Source organism: Crocodylus porosus, unplaced genomic scaffold (assembly GCF_001723895.1).
Source record: "Crocodylus porosus isolate Cpor-Errol unplaced genomic scaffold, CroPor_comp1, whole genome shotgun sequence".
NCBI classification, from domain to species: domain Eukaryota; kingdom Metazoa; phylum Chordata; order Crocodylia; family Crocodylidae; genus Crocodylus; species Crocodylus porosus.
In genome coordinates this window covers 5,698,189-5,719,063 of record NW_017728907.1, presented here as the reverse complement: position 1 = coordinate 5,719,063, position 20,875 = coordinate 5,698,189, and the positions used below count along the sequence as shown (strand labels likewise).

Genomic DNA, 20,875 nt, shown 5'->3' with positions numbered 1-20,875 from the left:
GGCCGTCACGGCGGCGGCACCTCCTCCTCCCCCCGCCCCGGCCGCTCAGTTCCTGTTGCCGCGGCTCCAGCACCTCCTGGGAACCAGGAAGCGGCGCGACGGCCGCAGGAGGTGCTCGGCCCGTGTCACCTGAGCCCGCAGGGCGGGGGCTGCCCGGGCCGGGCCCGCCGGGGTCGCCGGCCTGGCCCGAGCGAGGCGGGGCCCGGCGTGGGAACCCGGCACAGCAAGGGCCCGGCCTTCCCCTGCAGCCCGCGTCTACTTCAGATCCCTCCGGTTTCTTCCCTCCCCCCTCCAAGGCAAAAACAGAGACAGAGGGGTCCTTTGCAGTAACCCCTTTGCTGCACCAGAGCCAAACCCTTCATCATCAAAGAGAAAACGCTGGGGGAAATGCGTGCGAGTTCATCTTCTAAGAGTGGCGGATATTTTTTAAAAATTCTTCTTTGCCCCTTTTGGGTATAAATGCCCTGTGCCAGGCTGAGGAAGCGGCTGCAGTTGGTGTGGGCTCTTCCAGCTGCAGATGCTTCCTCAGCCCGTGGGCGACTGGTGCCTCCTAAGTTGGGGGGGGCACTTGTCCCCCCAGCAGCCAGTCAGTAACTGGGGGGTGCCCCCACAGCTGATGGCATGGACCAGGAAGGGGGGGTCCCCTGTGGCTGATTGCCAGCAGTGCTTCTCCTGGTGCCCCCACTCCCCAGCCAGCGCTAAGGGGGGTACCCCCTACACATTGTCACTGCCTCAGCCTGACGCAGGGTATTTAAACCCAAAAAAGAATTTTTCCAACTATTTGAGTTGGTCTAACAAAATATCAGATTTACCCAAAGAATCTCGTCTGTCTGTGTCCTTAGACCAACATGGCTCCAACCTACACCCCTGTCTTCAGAGTGACACTTAGTCGGCCGCATTTTGGGGATTGCGAGACCAGCAGCTAAGGCAAGGACTCGACAGTTAGGCCCCAGCTGCATAAAAAAAATCTTAGGCACAGGCTTGGCTTGACCCACTGCAATTTGTGCGACAGCCATTGTTGCATGAGTCCTGGGCAAGCCAAATCATGTCGGTGCATAGGTCTATTTGAGGGGTGTAGTTTGTAGCCATGTTGGTCTAAGGACACAGGTAGACAGCTTGCTAAGAAGTTTTCCAACTATTTGAGTTGGTCTAATAAAAGGTATTGGATTTACCCAAAGAACCTGGGTCTATTTGAAAGGCTTAACTTGCAGGGCCCAGCCAGGCCTTCATAGACTTCACAGACAAAAAGCCCTGAAGGGTGAAAGTACGCAGAAGGCTGGGCAATGTGGACAGTGCCACACTACCCTGCCTTCTGCCTAGCTTCAGACCACCAGAATTTCTACTCATAGGTTGAAAGTGTATGAGAAAGAGTGCAAGTGAGGAAACAGAAAATGCATTAATCCTGCCAGCACTTAGGCATGTGAATAGCTCCACTGCACTCAAATAAACTACTCACATAAAAAGTACATATATGTACATGTATGCACATTTTCAATATTAGTTGCTAAGAACCCGATTCTTGTTGGACATGTGTAAAGGAATAATTTGGCTCGTAATCTTTCATTGGGCTATATTTAGCCCTTCTACAAACAGATACACCTAAGGTTTATTTCACTAGGAGCTCTCATGCCAGGGTTAAATTTGGTCTATTAAGTTTATAGATAGGAGTGCAGTGACAGGGCAGTTAAAGTGTTCACTACAACTCCAGAGGTGAGAGAGTTCAAGCCTTGCTCTGATTATGTGCCCCAGTTGATTCAGCTTTAAACGGGTATCTGGTCATTTGGCCTGGAGAGTGAAAGGCAACAGAATAGGATGCTTCCTGGTGTGCTGTTAGCGATAGAAACTGATGGGCCATAATCACACAAGCTCTACAGGCTGCAAACCAATAACATAACTAAGGGGGAGGAGGGTGGCAACTGGGACAGCAGTGCCAGTAGCTGCTTCTGGGGCTACCATCACAGCAGTGGCTAATCATCATAGTGGCAGTTAGTGCTGCTCAATGCATTATGGCTGCCTTGCAATTGTTCTTTAGTAAACTCAGGAGGTTTGAATTAGTTTGTAAGGACTACAGTCATTTTTGGCAAAGGTTATATTATATCCTGTATAAATCATCAAAGAGGGACCAAAATAGACAGGTGTGTAAAGTGAGCAGGTATAGGTTATTTACTTGGAGGTTTTATAACTACTGCATATATTTCATATCACAATGGGGGGAAAGTAATGGTTTGGGGATTCTAGAAAAGATGATTAATGTTACTGTTGCTTATAATGCTGTTCATCTTTGCTTTGTCCCAGGTCCTTAACAAACTGCTTAACATGGAATCTAATGGAAGAAATTAGCACACTAAATCCACAAAATATATCAGTAATTACAATTACCATGAGCAGCTTTCCACACAAGAGAAGTCTTACTGACTATGAAATGGAAGAAAAACAAGCACTAGCCTTGAGAAAGCTCCAAGTCCCATTCATCTTACATGAACTAAACAGCCAGATTCCCACCCACACCAAATTTCCTTCACCATCACCCTCATTCACTGCAATGAAGCATTTATAAAACAGAAAGTTTACATTACTGTGCCAAAGCACAAACGTCATTGATTTTGCTGCTCCCTCTGAAATCAATCATAATATCAACACTTGAAGAGAAGAATAAGTGCAAGCCAATTATATATTAAACACATAAAATAGCATCATGGAGGTTGAACATTCAAATATGCAAAAGCCAGGAAATTACAAATATTAAGTATTCTGATGCAATCTTTTCTTGGCCACGTTGCACATCTTATATCTATATGTCTTGTTGTATATAGATTAAGTTGCAATAAAACATACAGAATGTGCAACAAGACCAATTCAAAGTTGAAGCACAAGAATGAACATTGAGTGTTAACTTTCTGCATACTTAATTCTGTATTGATTTTTTGTCACATTTAAGCATACCTGCAGCTCCCACTGAAGTCCATGGAAGATGTTGGGGCTCATCTTATTGTAGAATATCTTCCAGTTATCTTTTTTAATTAAAAACACTAAATCAATGTTGCTTTCATTGAGGCTATTCATCCACTGCTGAACAACTACTTACAAATGAACCTCTCTGAAAGTATCAAGTGAGGTGAAGCAAAAATACTCCCATAAGATCTGCCAACAAATAAGTGTACCTGCTTGAAATGCCAAAATCTGATGCTCCTTTCAGTACACTGTGTTTACAAGGCCTCATCTAAAATGATCTGTATGTCCAGGGGTCATGTTTTATAAAAGAATTAGTAGATAAGATTCAAAAAAGGGAGACAAGAAAAAAATAAGGCTATGAAAAAACTTTAATTTGGAGAGAAATTAAAAAGAGTCAACCATTTACCTTAGAAATGAAACAAACAAAAGATGACATTATAAAATAGAGAATGTAGACTAGGAACTTCTGTTCTTCCTGTCTTGTGAGGCGAGAAAAAGAGCCTGTGTAAGAAATCAAAGGGTGGCAAATTCTAAACACCAATGACGTGGACTCCAAAAGGGATTGGATGTTTATGTGGATTACAAGAATGTCCAGAATTATTATAGCTAGTAATAAAAAAAATGTACCCAAAAAGATAAAACCTCGTGTTTAGTGTTGGAGCCAATCTCAACGATGGGTTTAAATTAAACTTTCATCTTCCCTCTGTGTAGTCTTACACTTTTTCTGAGGTATTTGCTGCTTACTATTTTTGGACTTGATGGACCACAAGTCCACTGTAGCGCATATTGATCCAGTGTAGGAATCCCACCTAGCCTGTTGGGTTTATCTGTCTCAAGGATGGGTGGTTCACATATTCCCCTGGCCTCTTGTGGCTTTATTTTTGATTGGGGAAATTATTCCCATTCATGGTGCTATAACATTTTATCACTAAGAGTAAACTAAGTAGATTCTCACAACTGACACAAAATGTCCCAGTTTTCATGCTTGGAAGTGCAGGGTCAGAGTTGGCAATCTTGATACTTAATACCTAAATTAAAACTCCAGTTAGATTTAATGAAAAGAGGGCAGTGTTGAGAAAAGTGCTGTTATGCCATTCCACCATGGGCCCTTCTTCTCTAAAGGAAAAATAAGACCAAGAGAAAATTCTAATGCATGTGCAGGAAAAGGATGTCTTTAGATTTTCAAACTGATTTCCTTTACACTTGAAGTCTTTTTCCTTCCCAAATATGGACTATACAAAAAACTAAGTTTGAGGTTTTCAGCTTCCACCATATTATATTTCATTCAGAACGCATGAGGAAATAATTTTTATGCTTACATAACATAAATTGGCTGACGCAATTCTGTTTAGATCTTTTTGAAAAATAAAAGTAATAATGGTATCCCAAAAGAAAAATTTTGGCAAAAATGGAATTTAACATAGGATGGCAAACTAATGATCAAATGAAGAAAAATATGTTAAAATTAAGTTCTCAGTCTTAACTACAGCATGTTATCAGCAAACACGCTTAAAGCCAAAAATATTTGAGCTTGGTTATAGTTTATGCTAAGGAAACTTTATACCACCCTAGGAATGCAAGGCTAGCTAAGGTTGGCATAACCTTACACTCACCTTAAATGGCCTTTTTATTCATTCAGAATGGCACAAATAAACCTTAATGTACATTAAAATCCATTCCTTGTCTTCTCACAATTCAAATCAGATTCATGATGAGCTTTTCAAGCATCTTCAATTCTCTGACTTAAAACTAGCATGAAAAATATTAAGAATATCTCCCTCAATTGGCCTGGGTGAGAAGTGGCTGAACTATCATCTAGGCAAGTCCCTCAACTGTGTCACCAAGACACAAAATACAGCAAAATTCAGCTTACAATTGCTGAAATATTTGAAAATGCCACAAAAAAGAAAACAAGCATTCACACCCCATCCAATATGGAGTGTGCTGCTGTTCCCAGCCAAATTGAAAACATGTGGCTTTGGGTCTATAAAAGCTTTTCAAACCACAGTTAGGATCTAAAAAAGGATATGGGAAACAGCCAAGAAAGGCCACACATAATGTCACTTGGAAGTGATGGAGGGAGGAAGGAAAGTCATGTGAGGATCCAATTATTTTTGGAAGATGAAACACATGCACACAATAAGCTTTTCTTAGAGCAGCTTCTGAAAATAAAAGGTGTTCTATTAACCACGTTCTAAAACATATTAGGTGAATTTTAATCCTCCCAATACAAATACTGAACAAACAAGCTTTCTGTGAGGAACTCCATGTACATACATGGAATTTACCACTCAGACACAGTGCAAACCTATGAAATAACTAGGAGACTGGATTCTACCTCAGAGCAAATCCACTGTTCACACACCAGCCTACCTGCAACAAGCCTCTTCCCACTGGCCTGTTCCCAGCAAGCCTCTTCCCACTACCCCCATAAAGCAGAGGATAGCTAGGGTGGATTAATGGTTCCCAAATGGTATCACAGAGGGGGAAGATGTAGCAGGTGGTGCAGTGGTGCATTTGTAACCTGCCTTTGCTTCCTGGTCCATGACCTCTCTCCTTTCTAAGAGTTTTGATGTTCCACTAATCAAACTATCCTTTCTTTTGCAATTCTTCTGTCTGTTAGGGGCTCCTGGTGACATAAGTCCTATTTCACAGCCCTGCAGCCTGTTTTTAACTCCAGCTAAAAATGTTAACTCAGGTGTGGGAATGTTAACTCAGATGTAGAAATAACTTTTGGTGGGCGCATCTACATGAGATGCTTAATGCACAGTAGCCTAATAATACTGTGCAGTTGCGTGGCAGGCAAAAACTGTGTTAATATGCTACTGCACAGTCGTATTAGACTACTACACAGTAAGTGTCACTGGAAACCTGTGTGCCAGGGCTACTGCACAGTAACTCTAGTTACTGAGTAGTTAGTTAGTACTTCATTAAGCTGTGCTTTAATGAACATGTGGATGCACCCAGTGAAGCATTGAGTGCAATGTCAAGACTCTCAGGAAGGGCAGATTTTGTTTTATGAACATGAGAAAAGAGATGTACATGTAATTCTCATAACTGTAGGACTAATGAACCAATATATTTTGATTATTTTTGCCTAGTTGGCTGTGTTTTTGTATATAATACATAATATAGCAAATTAATGGACATCACAATAAAGTTGCATTTATTTTTGCTTCAGTCTTAAACTGAATGATATAGCCCTAGGCCCCTAGCATATTAGTAAAACTTCTAGTTTCTTTTTAACTAGAGAAAAATATATACTGTGTTTTATGGGAGGAGGCACCACACTGTCTGAACCCCACTTTTCAAAACCTTAGATTCACCTACTGTACCAAGTCTTCCTTCTAAGTGCCTTGGAAATGAAAAGGGGCTTGGTACTTACAGTAGTCACTTACTTTAGTTCAATATAAACAATGTTTGTTAATTAGAGGTACAGCCTGCACTGGGCTTTTGCATCTCATTAAGAAATGATTTTGTTTCTTAGTTATACCTCTAATAGCAACCCTGAAATCGACAGAACCTAGTCAATTCAGGGCTGCTTTAGAAGCCTTGAAATTGATGACTCCTATTCAATATTGCTAGGTTTTTAGTTAAGCAGGGCAGGATTGCATTACAATGGTGAGTAATTGCATTATATTTGCATTACAAAGTCAATGGCAATGCCAAAGAGCTCTTATGCTCTACACTCTAACCCTACTATGCTCTTGAATGGCTGGCTTATGCATTTAAATGATATTCAGATAACCAACGTTTGTCACAATGCAAGCAACAGTCACAAAATTGGAACTAGTGTTGGCTATATGCAGTTAGGGAGAACTAAATATTTATCCAATAAACAAGGAAATGCACTGTACAAAGATTCTCCAGGCCACATAAATTACAATTAACAACATGACTTTGAAAGACTTTTATGGAGATCTTGCTACTGATATCATTAAGTGATATTTTTTGGAGTACTGTTATTTGAGCTAGTTACTATGACCTGTCTTATTCACCAATGGCTGATTCCATCTATAAATACATGTTGCTCCAACTAATATTAGCATCTTATTAGACACTGCGGACTTGGCAGTCCTCTATTAGAGATAACTACTGGTCTCATAGGAAATTGGCTATTAATATCAATAGGACTATTATTTATTTATTTCAATCTCACAGTCATTCATTGCAAGCTGCAAACGTGGTAGAATTGTAAGAGTTTTTCGTGTCCTGAATTTTCAAACCTCACAAGAATACAAGCATTAATTTCCTAATTAGGCTTTATAGTCTAGAATATCAGTCTCATGATAGTATAAAAATAGTATTAATAATGACAGCTACCTACTTTCAACCATTCCTTAGCCCACTCTCATCTATTAAAGATTGGGTCTTTTGAGGAGAAAATCCAGTACATATAATATGAAGGTATTCAGTACACATTTCATTTTAGTACACTATGAAAATCATTAGACAGAATACAATAAACAAAAATGTCAGTATTTCTAAACATTCAACTCCCTGTTAGTTGTTCCTTGTGTGTACTTAGCTGGATCATTCCTGTTTTCTGTTTATGGTGACTTTTAAAATGATTTTATCCCCTCCCCACCTACTTTTAAAATATATTCTGATGTTGTAATATAACTTTTTGATTATTTTTAAAGATAAAAATGATACACTTTCCAACAATAAAGGAATTATGTTTCAGAGATAAATTCATCTGCAAGGGACACCTTGAGAAGGCAAGAGTTTGGGTCAATAGGAATCTTCTGTTAAAATGATTTATGTGCTATCTTTACTGTTCAACAATGAAATAATCTAGTAGTTGCCACTACACACGATAATGTTATGTATGAACTCTGCATTTGTCACATGACCATATGAATCTGCACAAACATGCACACACCTCTTTAAATAAGCAGGTAAACATACATCTTAATTAATGAGTGTAGTCCCAGGAAAAGGTAACCATTAAGATAGGAATGAAGATTTCCAGGCTTTCTAATCAATATACCCTATTAATGAGGCTAAAAGGAAGAAAAGCTTCACTAAACCAGGCCAGCAGATATATTTGTTCACAACTAACTCATCACACCATTTGTTAACACAATGAACTTCAACACATCTACACTCCCTGGGCATTTTTGTCATTATCAGTTATTTGACCATTTAGGTACAATTGTAAACTTACTTATAATACCAAAAAAACCCATGTCAACTCAGCACACATACATATATCAGAGAAAAGGAAAATATTTTCTACATAATACAATACAACATCTACTTTTCATTCTGAGATCAATAGCTTAAGCTGATCTGAATATCTAATGAAATACTTAAACCAAAAATTATAATATCAATAACTTACAAGTAAATTAATTACTTATTAACTTACAGTAATGCCAGGTTTAGAGTGAACAGTAAATGTGCAATTGTCCTGAGTAAATATATTTAATAAGTGTCCCAGAGGCATGCCCTGACTTTTTTTTAACTGTCAGCATTAATTAGTGTTTTGCTTTTTAATTCATTTGTATGTGACAGGAAAAAGTATTTTCCTGTCACATACAAGAAAAATTATATGTTTATATATCTTCCATGTTTACCAGTTCAAACATTTACTGGTATCAACATATACCAAATAAGTGGAGAACGGTGAAAAATACTTGGAAGAATTTAATTTACTCAAATATGGCAGCTCCAGGAACTGATAGTGGAATAAAGCATCTTTCAGTTCTAGACTACTGGTTTTTGCACAGCCATGTCAAAAAAGACTACTTCATATTACATGTTCATCACCATACACATATTTTAAAAGGTTTCAGTGTACTGGTCCTGTTACATAGGTGTCTACATCAAACTAGTAGGAGACCCAAAGAAAATCAAAGAATGAGAAAAGAAACAAAACAATTTTTCCCTCCACAACAAATAGTTTCTCCATAAGCAAGTTCTAAGCTATATTAACAGCAGTAGAAGGTAAAAATTTGTGCTGCCCAATTAAAGGATTATTAAGAGGAACTGTTTACTTTAACAGACATTTTTCACAAACACTAATATCACATTACAGGACTGAGGCCAAATAATGACACCATCCTTCATTTTACGCATGATGTGCATAATCCCTATGGAGGGTACTCATTCACCTAAGTTATATGTGAAAAAAGAAGATTCTTAGGAGATTAAATCCACTGTTGCTTGAATGAATTCAGTTTTTCTGTTCACATTGAGGAAAAGACCTCTCATATTCCTTTACTGTGTTAGTCTGCACAGCTAATTTATTTGGCTAATTGAGTTATTAATAAAACTATAATGATGCCATTATTTCTTTGGCAGTTTTGCAAGGAGTTAGGAAAAAAACCCTACTCAAAATAGTAAAAAATCCCAACAATTTCTGCTAAAAGTAGAGTACAGTGCTTAAGGTTATGGCTCCCTGAAGGTGGACATGCTATGGTAAAGCCAAAAGCTCATAAAATTAGAAAAGGATCTGTATTAAAATAAGGATGTGTTTAAGGCTTACAAGCCATTCTGGAAATTGTCTTGCCATGTATACCAAAGAAGCAGCACTTTTAAGCTTTATCACTATAGTTTTCATGTGCTTGTTCAGTGTGGATTACAGTCTTTCATAAAGATGTCAGTATATAAAGGATCTGTTTAGTGGCAGATGTTATATATGGAAATTAGCTTTACAATACCAACCTGTTTCTCTGCTTTACACAGTAATTTTTCATTTTACAAATATACAGGGATTTACTATTTCCATAATGTGTATTTGCATACAAAAGGTTTACCATCATCTCTAGTGTTTCCCTTATCAGAGCATTTTGATGCTCTCAATATCCATGAGTGCTTCTCCAAGTCTCCGGTTGTACCTAGCTGGGTGCATCTACATGAAACATTTACTGCAGAGCTGCCCAATTAGCTCTGCAGTAAAATGTCACCTTTTACAAGCATATTGCTTGTCAGATGGAGTAAACAAATTAACTCTACTGTAGGATAGTACTGTGAAACACAAGTACTATCCTATGATGGAGTTTACTCCGCAGCAATGCACATGTAGATAGTGATGGGGCTAACTGGGGCATGAGGGTGCTTCAGTGCAGGAGCTCTCTGATGGCTAGCCCCACACTGAAGTACCCTTGTACCCAAACCAGCCCCTCCCCAGGACATTGAGCTGGGGAACAGCAGCTGTAGACCGGCAGGCAGGCTGACCCCTCATGCTCCCCTGCCACATCACCTAACTGAATATTCCCAGCATTTCTGCCTCTTTACAAAAAGCCACTATCCAGTAATATCCATTAATCATTTCTGCATAAACGCAGACATTTACCATTTTGCCTTGCCTGAACTCCTAATGCAAATAAGGACTAAATTTTTCAAGAAGAATCCCTCTACCTTTTTTTGTAATAACTGCTGGATATGCAATAAGTTTTCAAGACAATGTAAAACATCACACGGATTCTCACATTCTTTTTTCTAATGGACAATGTACGCAGTTACGTTTGTGGGAAATTACTGCATTGGATTTGATCGTATGATTTTGGCTCAGATCACATGTTTGCCATTATTTACTATTGGGTCAGACCTTGCTAGATGCTGACCCATTCTTGAGGGATGTCAAATGTGATGGACAGGAAGCTGCTGTCTAATATTCTGTTAATACTGTATGTTGACTAGGTTATTGTGGGGCAGGGGGGATCCAGTATTTGGCAAAGAGGACTGTGGGAGCAGCCAACTGAGCTGCAGGGGTGGTTGCACACCCATGCCTATCCCACACAGCCTGGCAGGAGCAGGCAGGAGCAGTTTTGAAGCTTCCCCCACTCCCAAGATCACAGCAACAGCAGCAGCAGCAGGCAGGTGGGCAGGGGAGCCAGGGAAGGAAAAGGGAGAGTGGGGAGCATGCCTTTGAGCATGGAAGAGAGGGGAGGGATTCTTGCTTGCTTTGGGGTCTGTAAAAAGGTCTCCAGAGGGTCCCGCAGAGTGGTACAATCCTGCACCCCCTCTGGATCTGCCCCTGTATTGTTGTGTTTATTAATCTGTTACTTTAATAGCACTCTGTAAGGCAACAGGCAAGAAAGAAACAGTGATTCAAGATAAGTCGCTTCTAAGCAAACACTTACAGATTGTTAGAAGATAATGCTGCAACCATTATCTGTGAAGAGATTAATTCTTGACTCCAGCCATCTTCCAGAACTGGTTTGGACAAGCAGGGCAAAAGTGTAGGGAATTACATGAATGATGGATTTCAGGGAACTGATCACTACAGGGGAGGCAGTTTTGGGAAAACTGATCAGTGGAAATAGTGATACACAGGACCCCAGTAGCAAGCTTGAAGAAGATGAGTAAGGTTAGGTCATTGTCACAGAATGGTAGGGTTTTGGGTAAGACAGATATATAAAGGCTGATTTTTGTTCTAAAATTCTTGATTACCCTTTTACACTCAGTTCCTAATGTCAAAATGAACATCTGCTTTAAGGTGACCATTTGTTCACTATCTGCATCACTTTGTTACAGGCTTCTGGAGAAAAAAACCCACCAGTGCTGAACCTAGGTAGACCTGCTAGGCCACCATTGCACAAAGCCTGACTCAGAGTAAAAGAATAACTGACTTCCACATAAGGCCTGATGGCTGCCAGGATACACTGAAAGAGACAAGATGTGCATCTAGCCTTGTAACCATGACACTTATGGGGTTCCATTGAATTGAGTGGGAGTTAAGGGTGATCAGTACCACCTAAGATCTCCTGAAAACCATGCAGCAGGATCAGGCCTATTTTATCCTTCATGACCTAAACTGAAATGCAAAGAAAGTGTTACTGATTACCATTAATTTTGCACAGAAGTCTCAGGCCTTAATTTTTCCCAGTACTACATCAAGGAATTTTTTCTTTCATCATTTTCTCTTGTGTCTTCAGTGAAACAGTAGAGTACATGTATTCCTGAGACAGCCCTAACTATTCTTAAGTGCTAGCTAGACATTTTGCCCTCTTCCAGAACTTGTACTTGAATGTTCCATGTGGGTTCCTACCAGCTACATAGAAAAGTACTCTCAGGCAGTAGTTCTCAGTCTTTTCAGGCTCAAGGCACCCCTCTGAAAATGTCAACTCTTAATTTTCATTTCATTTGTTACATTTAATTTTTATTTGTTTTTTTCATTATAGAAGAATACTGATTGTAATGCATTCTTTCTGTTGCAAAGAAATCAGAAAGACCACAATAGGTCAGAATGATTTTAACACTGTGGTTCCTATTTGAAATACCTGGGTTTATCTTGAAAAACATGTTTTCCATGCATTGTACCTTGAAACATCCTGGAAAGGATCTCAAGGCACCCTGGTGAGAATCACAGACCTAAGTTAATAAAGCAAAATAATAATTAAACTTTATACATCTTTCAGACCTACACCTCAAAGACCTTGAAAAATAAGAGATGTGATACAAAAGGATCAGTTCACTCATCACTGCATATGGCAACATTATCCAGTAGCACAAAACCAGAAGTGAAAGTTATATTGTACTTCAGCTGCAGTTGCATAGGAAATTCAGGGAGTTAGAATATAATTGAGCCATGGGCCCTTTAAGAGAAATGGCCAAGACATTAAGTCTTCTGCAACACAGTGCCCTCTTGCATCATTCTGACTCACTGGTTTTAGTCATGCATCTGAGCTTGGAGTGGCACCTAGTTATTTATCTATAATGCTTCCTACAGCTGTTAATCAATCCTTGGATGTTTACAACAATTAGCCACTAGCCAATGTGAAATCTGATGAGACAGGTTCAAATATCTTAACTTGCTCCATTTCCAAGAATCAGTATTTATTTTGTTGTAATACATTGAAAAGCAAGTGCACAGGGACTTTCTCTGTTTAATAATGTGATTATAATTCTTTATTAAATAGTTTGGGAACATGCTGTTCTTCCTCTAACATTGCCCATGGCCATTTGGTGACAATTATTAAGATGATTCCCAGCATCACTGCTATTTCTGTGACAAAGAGGCACCAACATACATTTTAAGCATTATAGAAAGTGTACCCAGGTTGGATGATCATCACCTCAGTGCTCTTAGTGTTTGTTTGTGAGAGGATGTTAATGTTAGTGGACGCTATGTACCTAGATGTTAGTGGATTAGAGGACGGTATATACCCACTGGAGGTGATGATCATCCAACATCAACTTCACTGGGCCAGCCACATCACCCAGATGTCTGATTCCAGACTCCTGAAGCAAGTTTTATTTTCCCAACTCAGGCAAGGTGTGTACACTCAAGAAGAGGGCAGAGAAAGCACTTCAAAGACAGACATTCTCAGGGCCAACTTGAAAAAATGCAACATAGATATCAACTCATGGAAGACTATTGCCCATGATCATCCCTAATGGAGAAAGAAACCTTACAGTGACAACAGGAGATAGAAAAACAGGAGTAGCAGAAATAGCATGTCATGGACTGAACCAAGGATCCAGAGCCACCCACCCCACATGGAAATGTACCCAAGCTGCAACAAGAGTCTTGATCCCAGATAGGCCTTATCAACCATCTTTGGACACACAGATAAGACAATCATGGAAGACAAGCATGCTCGACTGTGAGGAACTGATGATGATGATGAAAAGTGTACCCACAGGCCAGGTCCACAAGTGCAGGGCCATGCTTTTGCAGCAGCACAAAGAGTAGCAACACAAATTTATGCTGCTACTTTGTGCTGCCGTGCACAAAGCATGGCCCTGCACCCCTTCCCTTGTGCTTTGCAGCAGGATACATTATCCCACTGCTCCAACGTGCTGCAGTTGCGGGGGGGGGGAAAGGGGAGTGGTTAGCTGAAGTTCAGGGTGCCTCAGCAGTGGATAGCCATCTCCTGCACTGGAGGCACCCTTTGCCCTGGCCTGCCAAGAAGTGGCACATGGAGATGGGGAAGCAAGCAGCCCAGGATTGCCTGCTCCCCCATCTCTGTGTGCTATGGAGCTCCCATGCTAAAGCTGCTGTGTCCCAGCCAGCCGCTCCCTGCCTGGCTGGGGTGCAGTGTGCCTCAAGATGGGAGAGCAGGCAGTCTTGGGTTGGCTGCTCCCCTGTCTTTGCATGCCTCAGTATGGGGCTCCACCATGGTGTACACCCACCAGGGTGTACTGAGACACCCTGCACCCAGCCAGCCACTTTCTGCCTGGCTGGGACACTGAGATGGGGGCTCCACATGCCTCAGCACAGGGGCTCCACAGTGGAGCCCCAACGCTGAGGCACACAGAGACAGGGGAGCAGCCAGCCCAGGGTTACCTGCTCCCCCATCTTGAGGCACCCTGTGCCCCAGTCAGCCAGGAAGCGACTGGCTGGGTGCAGGGTGCTTCAGCACAGGACTCCACAGCATGTGGAGATGGGAAAGCAGGCAGCCATAGGCTGCCTGCTCCCCTGTCTCTGCATTTGTACCAGTGCTTGCCACTTTGATGTGGTTTGCAGCACTTTTTTCCAGGCTTTTTTTTTTCCCTACCAGAAAGTCCTGGTAGCAAATTAGCACTTATTATTTTGCACAAACCATACGTGCCTGCACATCCGGATCCAGCCCCAGAGTACAAATTTGATTCAGTTAACTAAGAGGTTGCCAGGTCAAAGTATTTTGGACGTATTAATAGGGATTCCAGGCACCAATATTTAAGCTTAATTTAAGTGAATCTTCGACTGAAACATGACACCATGATCCATTATGGTCATTTGTTCTGCTTTTCTTTAAGTTATAACACATATTGCACATTATTTTGTTCTCTATTACTTTATAGTAAGCATGGCAACCAGGGAGATACAGAGGAAGTTTTACAAAACAGGGTATCTTTTTTTTCTTTTTTCACAAAACATATGTCTTCCACTAGCAGATTCAGAAGATCTAACCCACATGAGAGTCTTTAAAAATGCATTACAAAACTATATTAAAAAACTTCCCTTTGCAAGATTCTTCCTTTAATGTGTACATCTGGGGGGGAGAATGGGGCTTAATATAAGCAGTCAACAATAATCTTTTTTTTAGCAAAATAAATTAATGTTGCCAGCCATTCACAACAATAATAAATATGAAAAAAAAAACCTGTCTTGATTTGACCAAAACCACCTTAATAAGATACCCTAAGTTAGCTGGGCATTATGTTTTTATTTGGCTTCTGATGGGTTTTCATTTATTTGCTGGTTTGTTATCTATAATGCATGTAGAAATTGTACACGTTGTTCAGTGTTCCCCTGTTAATCGACTCAGTCTGAAGGAGTTGTTTTTTATACCACACACAATTAGATGTGTTTGAAATATTTTAATCATTGTATCTGAAAAACTGATCCAAGTGTTTAGGGCTTCCCTTTGCTGGTACCATTACAAGAAAGCCTCTGCTAAGCATGCTATCAATGAAATTATATTTCTTATGCAGTCTTGTAAATTTGAGACAGCAACAGCCTCGTATCTTTCCCTACGTACTCATGAAACACAAAGAGAATCTAAAAGAAATAAATTGCTGAAGGACTAGCAATCTCAGCACTTCATGTTGCAAGCCATTTGCATTAGTCACCCAACAATATTTATAAAAAGTCTAGACATCAAGTTGACAGAGCAGGTCTTTTGTAGTCAGTTATGTACACAGTGGCATCACTCAACCACCATTGGCAATAAATATATTAAAGACCTGTTCCTTCAACATCACTTTTTTCTGTGAAAATTATGCTTATGTTGGTTCATTCACTGTAGCAAAACAATTGACACAACTCACCTGATGCAACCAGGCAGCATCTCCACAGTTCAACTGCTGCATTGTTTTGTATGTAGAATACATGTAGCTCAGAATATCCCCTAAATCTTTTCATTGCAGAATTCTACTGCATATTCTCTATCATTCTTTTTTTCACGCTAACCAGAGATAATAAAAGTATTATTTGATATTGCTTCTTTTGTTTAATTGTCTCTTGAGAATCGTTCTGTCATTACAATGTTTATGAGATGGTACAAACTCTGCTCACATTTAGAAAAGTTTCATTGACCATGTTTTCTACTGCAACTGATTTGAGAAATTCTCCTTTTGGAATACAATTTTCTTGGCTTCATCTTTGAAAAATATTTTTTCTTTTACTTTGGTAGTTTAAGGGAAATCATTTTAGCTGTTTTAAGTTATGCAAGTTAAAAAAACAAAATATTTTTCTCTCCTGTAAAGAAATAATTGTCAAAAATCCCACCACCTTACACCATAAATCATAGCTCAAAAGAGCTGAACTTTAAAATGCGCACCTTCATGCATTTATATATGTTTGTCACATGATTCAAGAGAAGCATCTCACAAGCTCTTATAGAAGGACACAGGCTGCGTCTACATGTGTGTTGTTATATGATACATTAAGTTTAGCATCTGTAATTACAGGTAGTAACTCAATGCACAGTAACTGTCACTACTGCACAGTAGCACTGGTGCAAAGACTTTTAGTGACATTAATACATGGGAGACTCATTTTACTGTGCATTAACACAGCTTTTGCCCTGATGCGCTAATGCTGAGTAGAACTAGTTTACTGTGCATTTAGTGTCTCGCGTAAATGTGTCCACAGTGAAATAAAATTCAAACATGAGTATTTTCAGGATATTAGGTCCTAAACCCACAAACAGCCTTGTGTGCCACAACAATAAGACCACATCCGAACAAGTCCAGCCATGCAGTATATGACACTGTAGACACACCTACGGCACCATGTATCGCATATTCTCTGCACAGCAAGGATAAAAAAAAAAAAAAGAGGAGCAACATGTTGGGGTGGCACATGCTGCTCAAACCTGGAGCCTGCCAATCCAGAGCCAGGCTCTTGCAGCCAGCCAGACTCTGCATGGCAGGACTGCCACTGCTGCAGCAACAGGAGTCCCCCGGGGCTCCAGGTAAGGTTGTTGGGGCCAATCCAGTGCTGGTCCCAGCCTCCCCTACCCCTACCTGGGGTAACTTGCTGCACACCAGAGGGTGCATGGCATAGGTGTTATCCAGTAAAAGCTAGCAGAAGCACAAGGTGTCCCACTGCTAATTGTCCCTGAGAAACCGAATGTCCGTGCCTGTGTGGATGTGGCCTGAGTGCTGCAACATTGAACTTTTGGGTGTTGATCCTTGTAGCAGAATCCAGAGTCTTGAATTAAAAATGAGCAGAGTGAGGCACTAGATTTTTCTACCAATAATAGATCTTTATTTGGACAGGATAAAGACAGAAATACAACCTTCCAAGGAGTTTAGAGGCATCTGGAGTGAAGGTAGGAGTGCTGCAGCAATGCTGACAAGGACATAAATTGGACACAGAAATACTGTGGGAAAGCAATGGCTCTTCCTCTTCTTCTCTTGTCCTTGTCATAATCTAGATGTTTTTCCAGAATCTTGCACAAGCCATGGCTCTTTCTGTTGCTGCAGTGAGGTCCTCCTACGTACCAGTCTCACCAAGGAGTTGGTAAATGAGCAGGTGCTCCATAGTCTGCACTTCACTGCACTTGCATATATTCATGTCATTAAAGTAGTCCCTTTTGATCTTCCAGTTCTCATGTGCAGGCAATTCCGGCATTGCCATGTTATATACAGTCTAGATCAGCCCCTCTGGGAAGCTCCTCCTCAGATTCCAGGTCCATTTCAGAGCACCTGATTGCAGATAATCTTTCCTTCCATAACCTCAAATTGCTCCCTGTCAGCGATCATATCCAGCAGCACAACACTGGTCACAAAGGGCATCTATACACATGCTCCAGGGTTGGGGTGGGGGAGCATTTTCATTAGAGAAGTTCTAATTAAAATGCCTGCAGCATCTCATGAATTCAGCACCCCACACTTCAAAAGGGTGGCAGAGGCGCTTTAACTAAAACCTCATTCAACGAGCTTTAGTTAAAGTGCCCCACCACCATTTTCAAGCACCAGGATGCTGAATACATGAGACCGAGGCTGCTGGAACATGCTAATTAATTAATTAATTGAGTCTGCTCCACTGTGTTTTAACTAGCATGCATCGAAGCAAGTGTCCCACACATGTACAGGCACCCAAAACTCTTCTGCGCTTTAAGCTGTTCAGTTACTTCTGTGTGACCATAGACTGGATGCCTGGGGTCTTCCATCTTTCTTTTTGGCTCACTATCTTTCTTTTGGTATCATGTGGTTCAGTGCCAGCCAGTAAGTACAGGCTGTCCTTTAGTGTTGACTTTAGACATCCTGTTATTTCACAACAGCTGTTGTTTAGAACTGGGTCTAGTTTCTTGATCTAGGAATTGATCATTCCTATACTGGACATGCATACTCTGCAGTGGAGTAACACAAGGTAATAGCAGTGGTTTGTAATGTAGCTAGGTTTGCTCCCCGCTTTGAAGGCACCAACTTCCAAAGTATGTTGTAAGCACTGACTTTCCCTTTCATCTATCTACATATGCTTTCAAGGTAAGTGTTTGGTCCAATATAACCCCCAAGTACACAGGGTTCATGTGATTAATTAGTAAGATTCCATCTCCAGTGATGTTTAATTTCTACCTGGCTTCTCTTTGGCATAGCTAAAAATCTATGACCTGTGTCTTCATTGGGTTGGTATGAAGCTGGTTCATTACTGTAATAATCTGAGAGGCTGGTCAGCGCACACATGTTAGTCTGTTCTTGACCATAGCAAAGTCCTTCTCTTGCAACATGATGCATAGATCCTCAACATATATGAAGCTCCTAGTATTATTCTGTCTGGATTGTTCATTGGTATATATGTTAAAAAGGTTGTTGTCAACTCCAGCAGAGATCAGATGAGATGCACTAGGCAGTAATTGTGCATCATATTGTAGACTTTCGCAAGCAGGCTTTGGTGGTTGACTATGTCATATGCCACTGATAAATCATAAACACAGCACCTATTACCATCCCCTTCTCAAATTTGTCTTTTATATTCTGGGTGATGTTTAGTATTGGTTAGACCAGGACTTGCCTGGTTTAAAGCTGGCCTGTTCTCCTATTAAATGTTTGATATGAGGTGAAAGGCAATTGGAAATAAGGCATTCATAAATCTTATAACGAGAAGTGACACTGGCCTAAAGTTCTCTGAGCCAGAAACATCCTTCCTCAGCTTCACAGAGGTATTACAGGGGCTTGTCACCATAATTTAGGTATTCTAAGAGTTGATGAGCGATTGTTAAAAGGTGTCATACCCATAGAACTTGGTTGTAGGACAAAAGTGCTTGATCTGCTCCGTGCATATGTCATGGCATAAGTCCAGCTGTTTTGCCGTTCTTCAAGTGACTTATTCCAGCATCAAGTTCATCCATTGTGTATGGTTTGCTAAATTGATTTTCCTCTAGATCAGTTTGTCATCTAATCCATATTTTAGGCTGTTTGTTCGAAGCTTTACCATTGAGTAGAAGCTGGTGAGCCACCTGGTTGGCTGTGATGTTGCAGTATTACTGTACTTTCTTCGGGTTGTTACTCAGCTTGTGAATATTTAACCCTGCTTTCCTGCTAGTGTGGGTCTGTTTTTTTGATCAGTTCTTTCCATTTCCATCACCTTTCTTCTTAGAGCTTGTTAGTTAGGGCTGCCTTTGCTGTAATAGCATCTTCTGAGAAAGGATCACTTTGAAACATTTGTTGGTATTTTTTGTATTCAGCGCTACCATGGGAGTAAACCCTGGTAAATGCTTAGTTCTTCATCTTTAAGGTATATACCTCTTGGAGTGCATTCACAAAAAGGTCATAGTTATCTGAGACTGGTTTGATGTGTGTCACTTTTTTGTCAAGGTCTTCCAAAAAGCCTCTTCAGTCGGCTTTCTTAAAATTGAAGGGTCTATACATTGGTACCATATGTGAAGTTATAGCTGCTGTGAAACTGGTAGGAAATGATCTGTACTATATGCAGAGAATGGGTTTCAACACTTTTTTGCACATAACTTCTATACTGCTGTCAACAAAGGCAAGGTCTTAATTATAGCTTTGTCTCCATTGAGAGCTAGTCAAACACCCAGTTAGCTTTGAGTCGTAGATCAGGCTTAGGTGCTATGCTGCAGTCCACATCTCAACCAAGTTGGCAGTCTCATAGTTTTTGCTGTAAACCCACGTGACATTGTGGCTATTAAAGTCACCAATGATCACACCTGCTTTTTTTATGGTCTAGGTTTCCTGGGCTCACAAAGGCAAAACACTTCCCTAGAGGCTTATAAACGGAGGTTGTTGAGATGTTGTCTATATTAATGGTTAAGATTTTGATGTCATTTTGTTCCGTCATTGATGTTATCTTGATGATAATGATAGTGCTGCCATATTTCTTGTGCTGTCTTTTGATGGCTAATCTGTGAACTACAGAACTTCCAGAGAGAGCCCCCATCATTCTGCCCAGTACCTGGGTTCCCTTGCCATTGTCTTCCTCCTCCCTCTGTAAAGTGCCCCTTATTCTCTGCAGATAATTAATCCACAGATACCTGGAAAAAACACAAAGGCCCCTAAAGAAGACAGAAACACAAAGCATTGTTGATGGAAAATCTGGCTGAGCCTTCCAACAAAAAGAATAATACTTTTCTAAACATTAACCAGTGTGCATTTATATGGGAAGGAAAGGACAATAGCAGATATGCAAAGATAAAACAATATCCCATTGTATTATGATTAATTTCCCTAAAAAAAAGATTTTTTTTACTCTAAAATTTCTTTTGGTTTTACTGTCCATTAATTCATAATTATAGGATATTACAGCCTGTAAAGGTTCTCCTGTCTTCAACACTGATAAATTACCTTGAAAAAGTTAATTAGCATTTTAATTTTTACAGGATATTTTGATGCTGTGCATAAATCTGAAATCATTTTTGGGTGAAAATAGTAAATTACCCAGTTTTTTCTGATGTCCTGAAATCCAAGGCTGCAATCTTTATATTCTTGTTGCATAATTAAGACATCAGAAAAGAGATGGGAATCTGCAGGAAAATGTGTGGGTGTTTGAAAGAGAAAAGGAAAACATGTTCAGGCT

The 20,875-nt window shown here is 40.3% G+C and overlaps 1 protein-coding gene across 1 annotated transcript in view; it reads right to left on the bottom strand.

Annotated features, from left to right (window-relative positions):
* DENND1B (DENN domain containing 1B) overlaps nucleotides 1–20,239 on the bottom strand; it is a 300,147-nt gene extending 279,908 nt beyond the window's left edge. The window contains exon 1 of the mRNA XM_019530566.1: nucleotides 20,010–20,239. Within this exon, the coding sequence (XP_019386111.1) occupies nucleotides 20,010–20,239 (230 nt within the window). The remainder of the gene's footprint in view (nucleotides 1–20,009) is intronic.
* Between the last annotated feature and the right edge of the window lie 636 nt (nucleotides 20,240–20,875).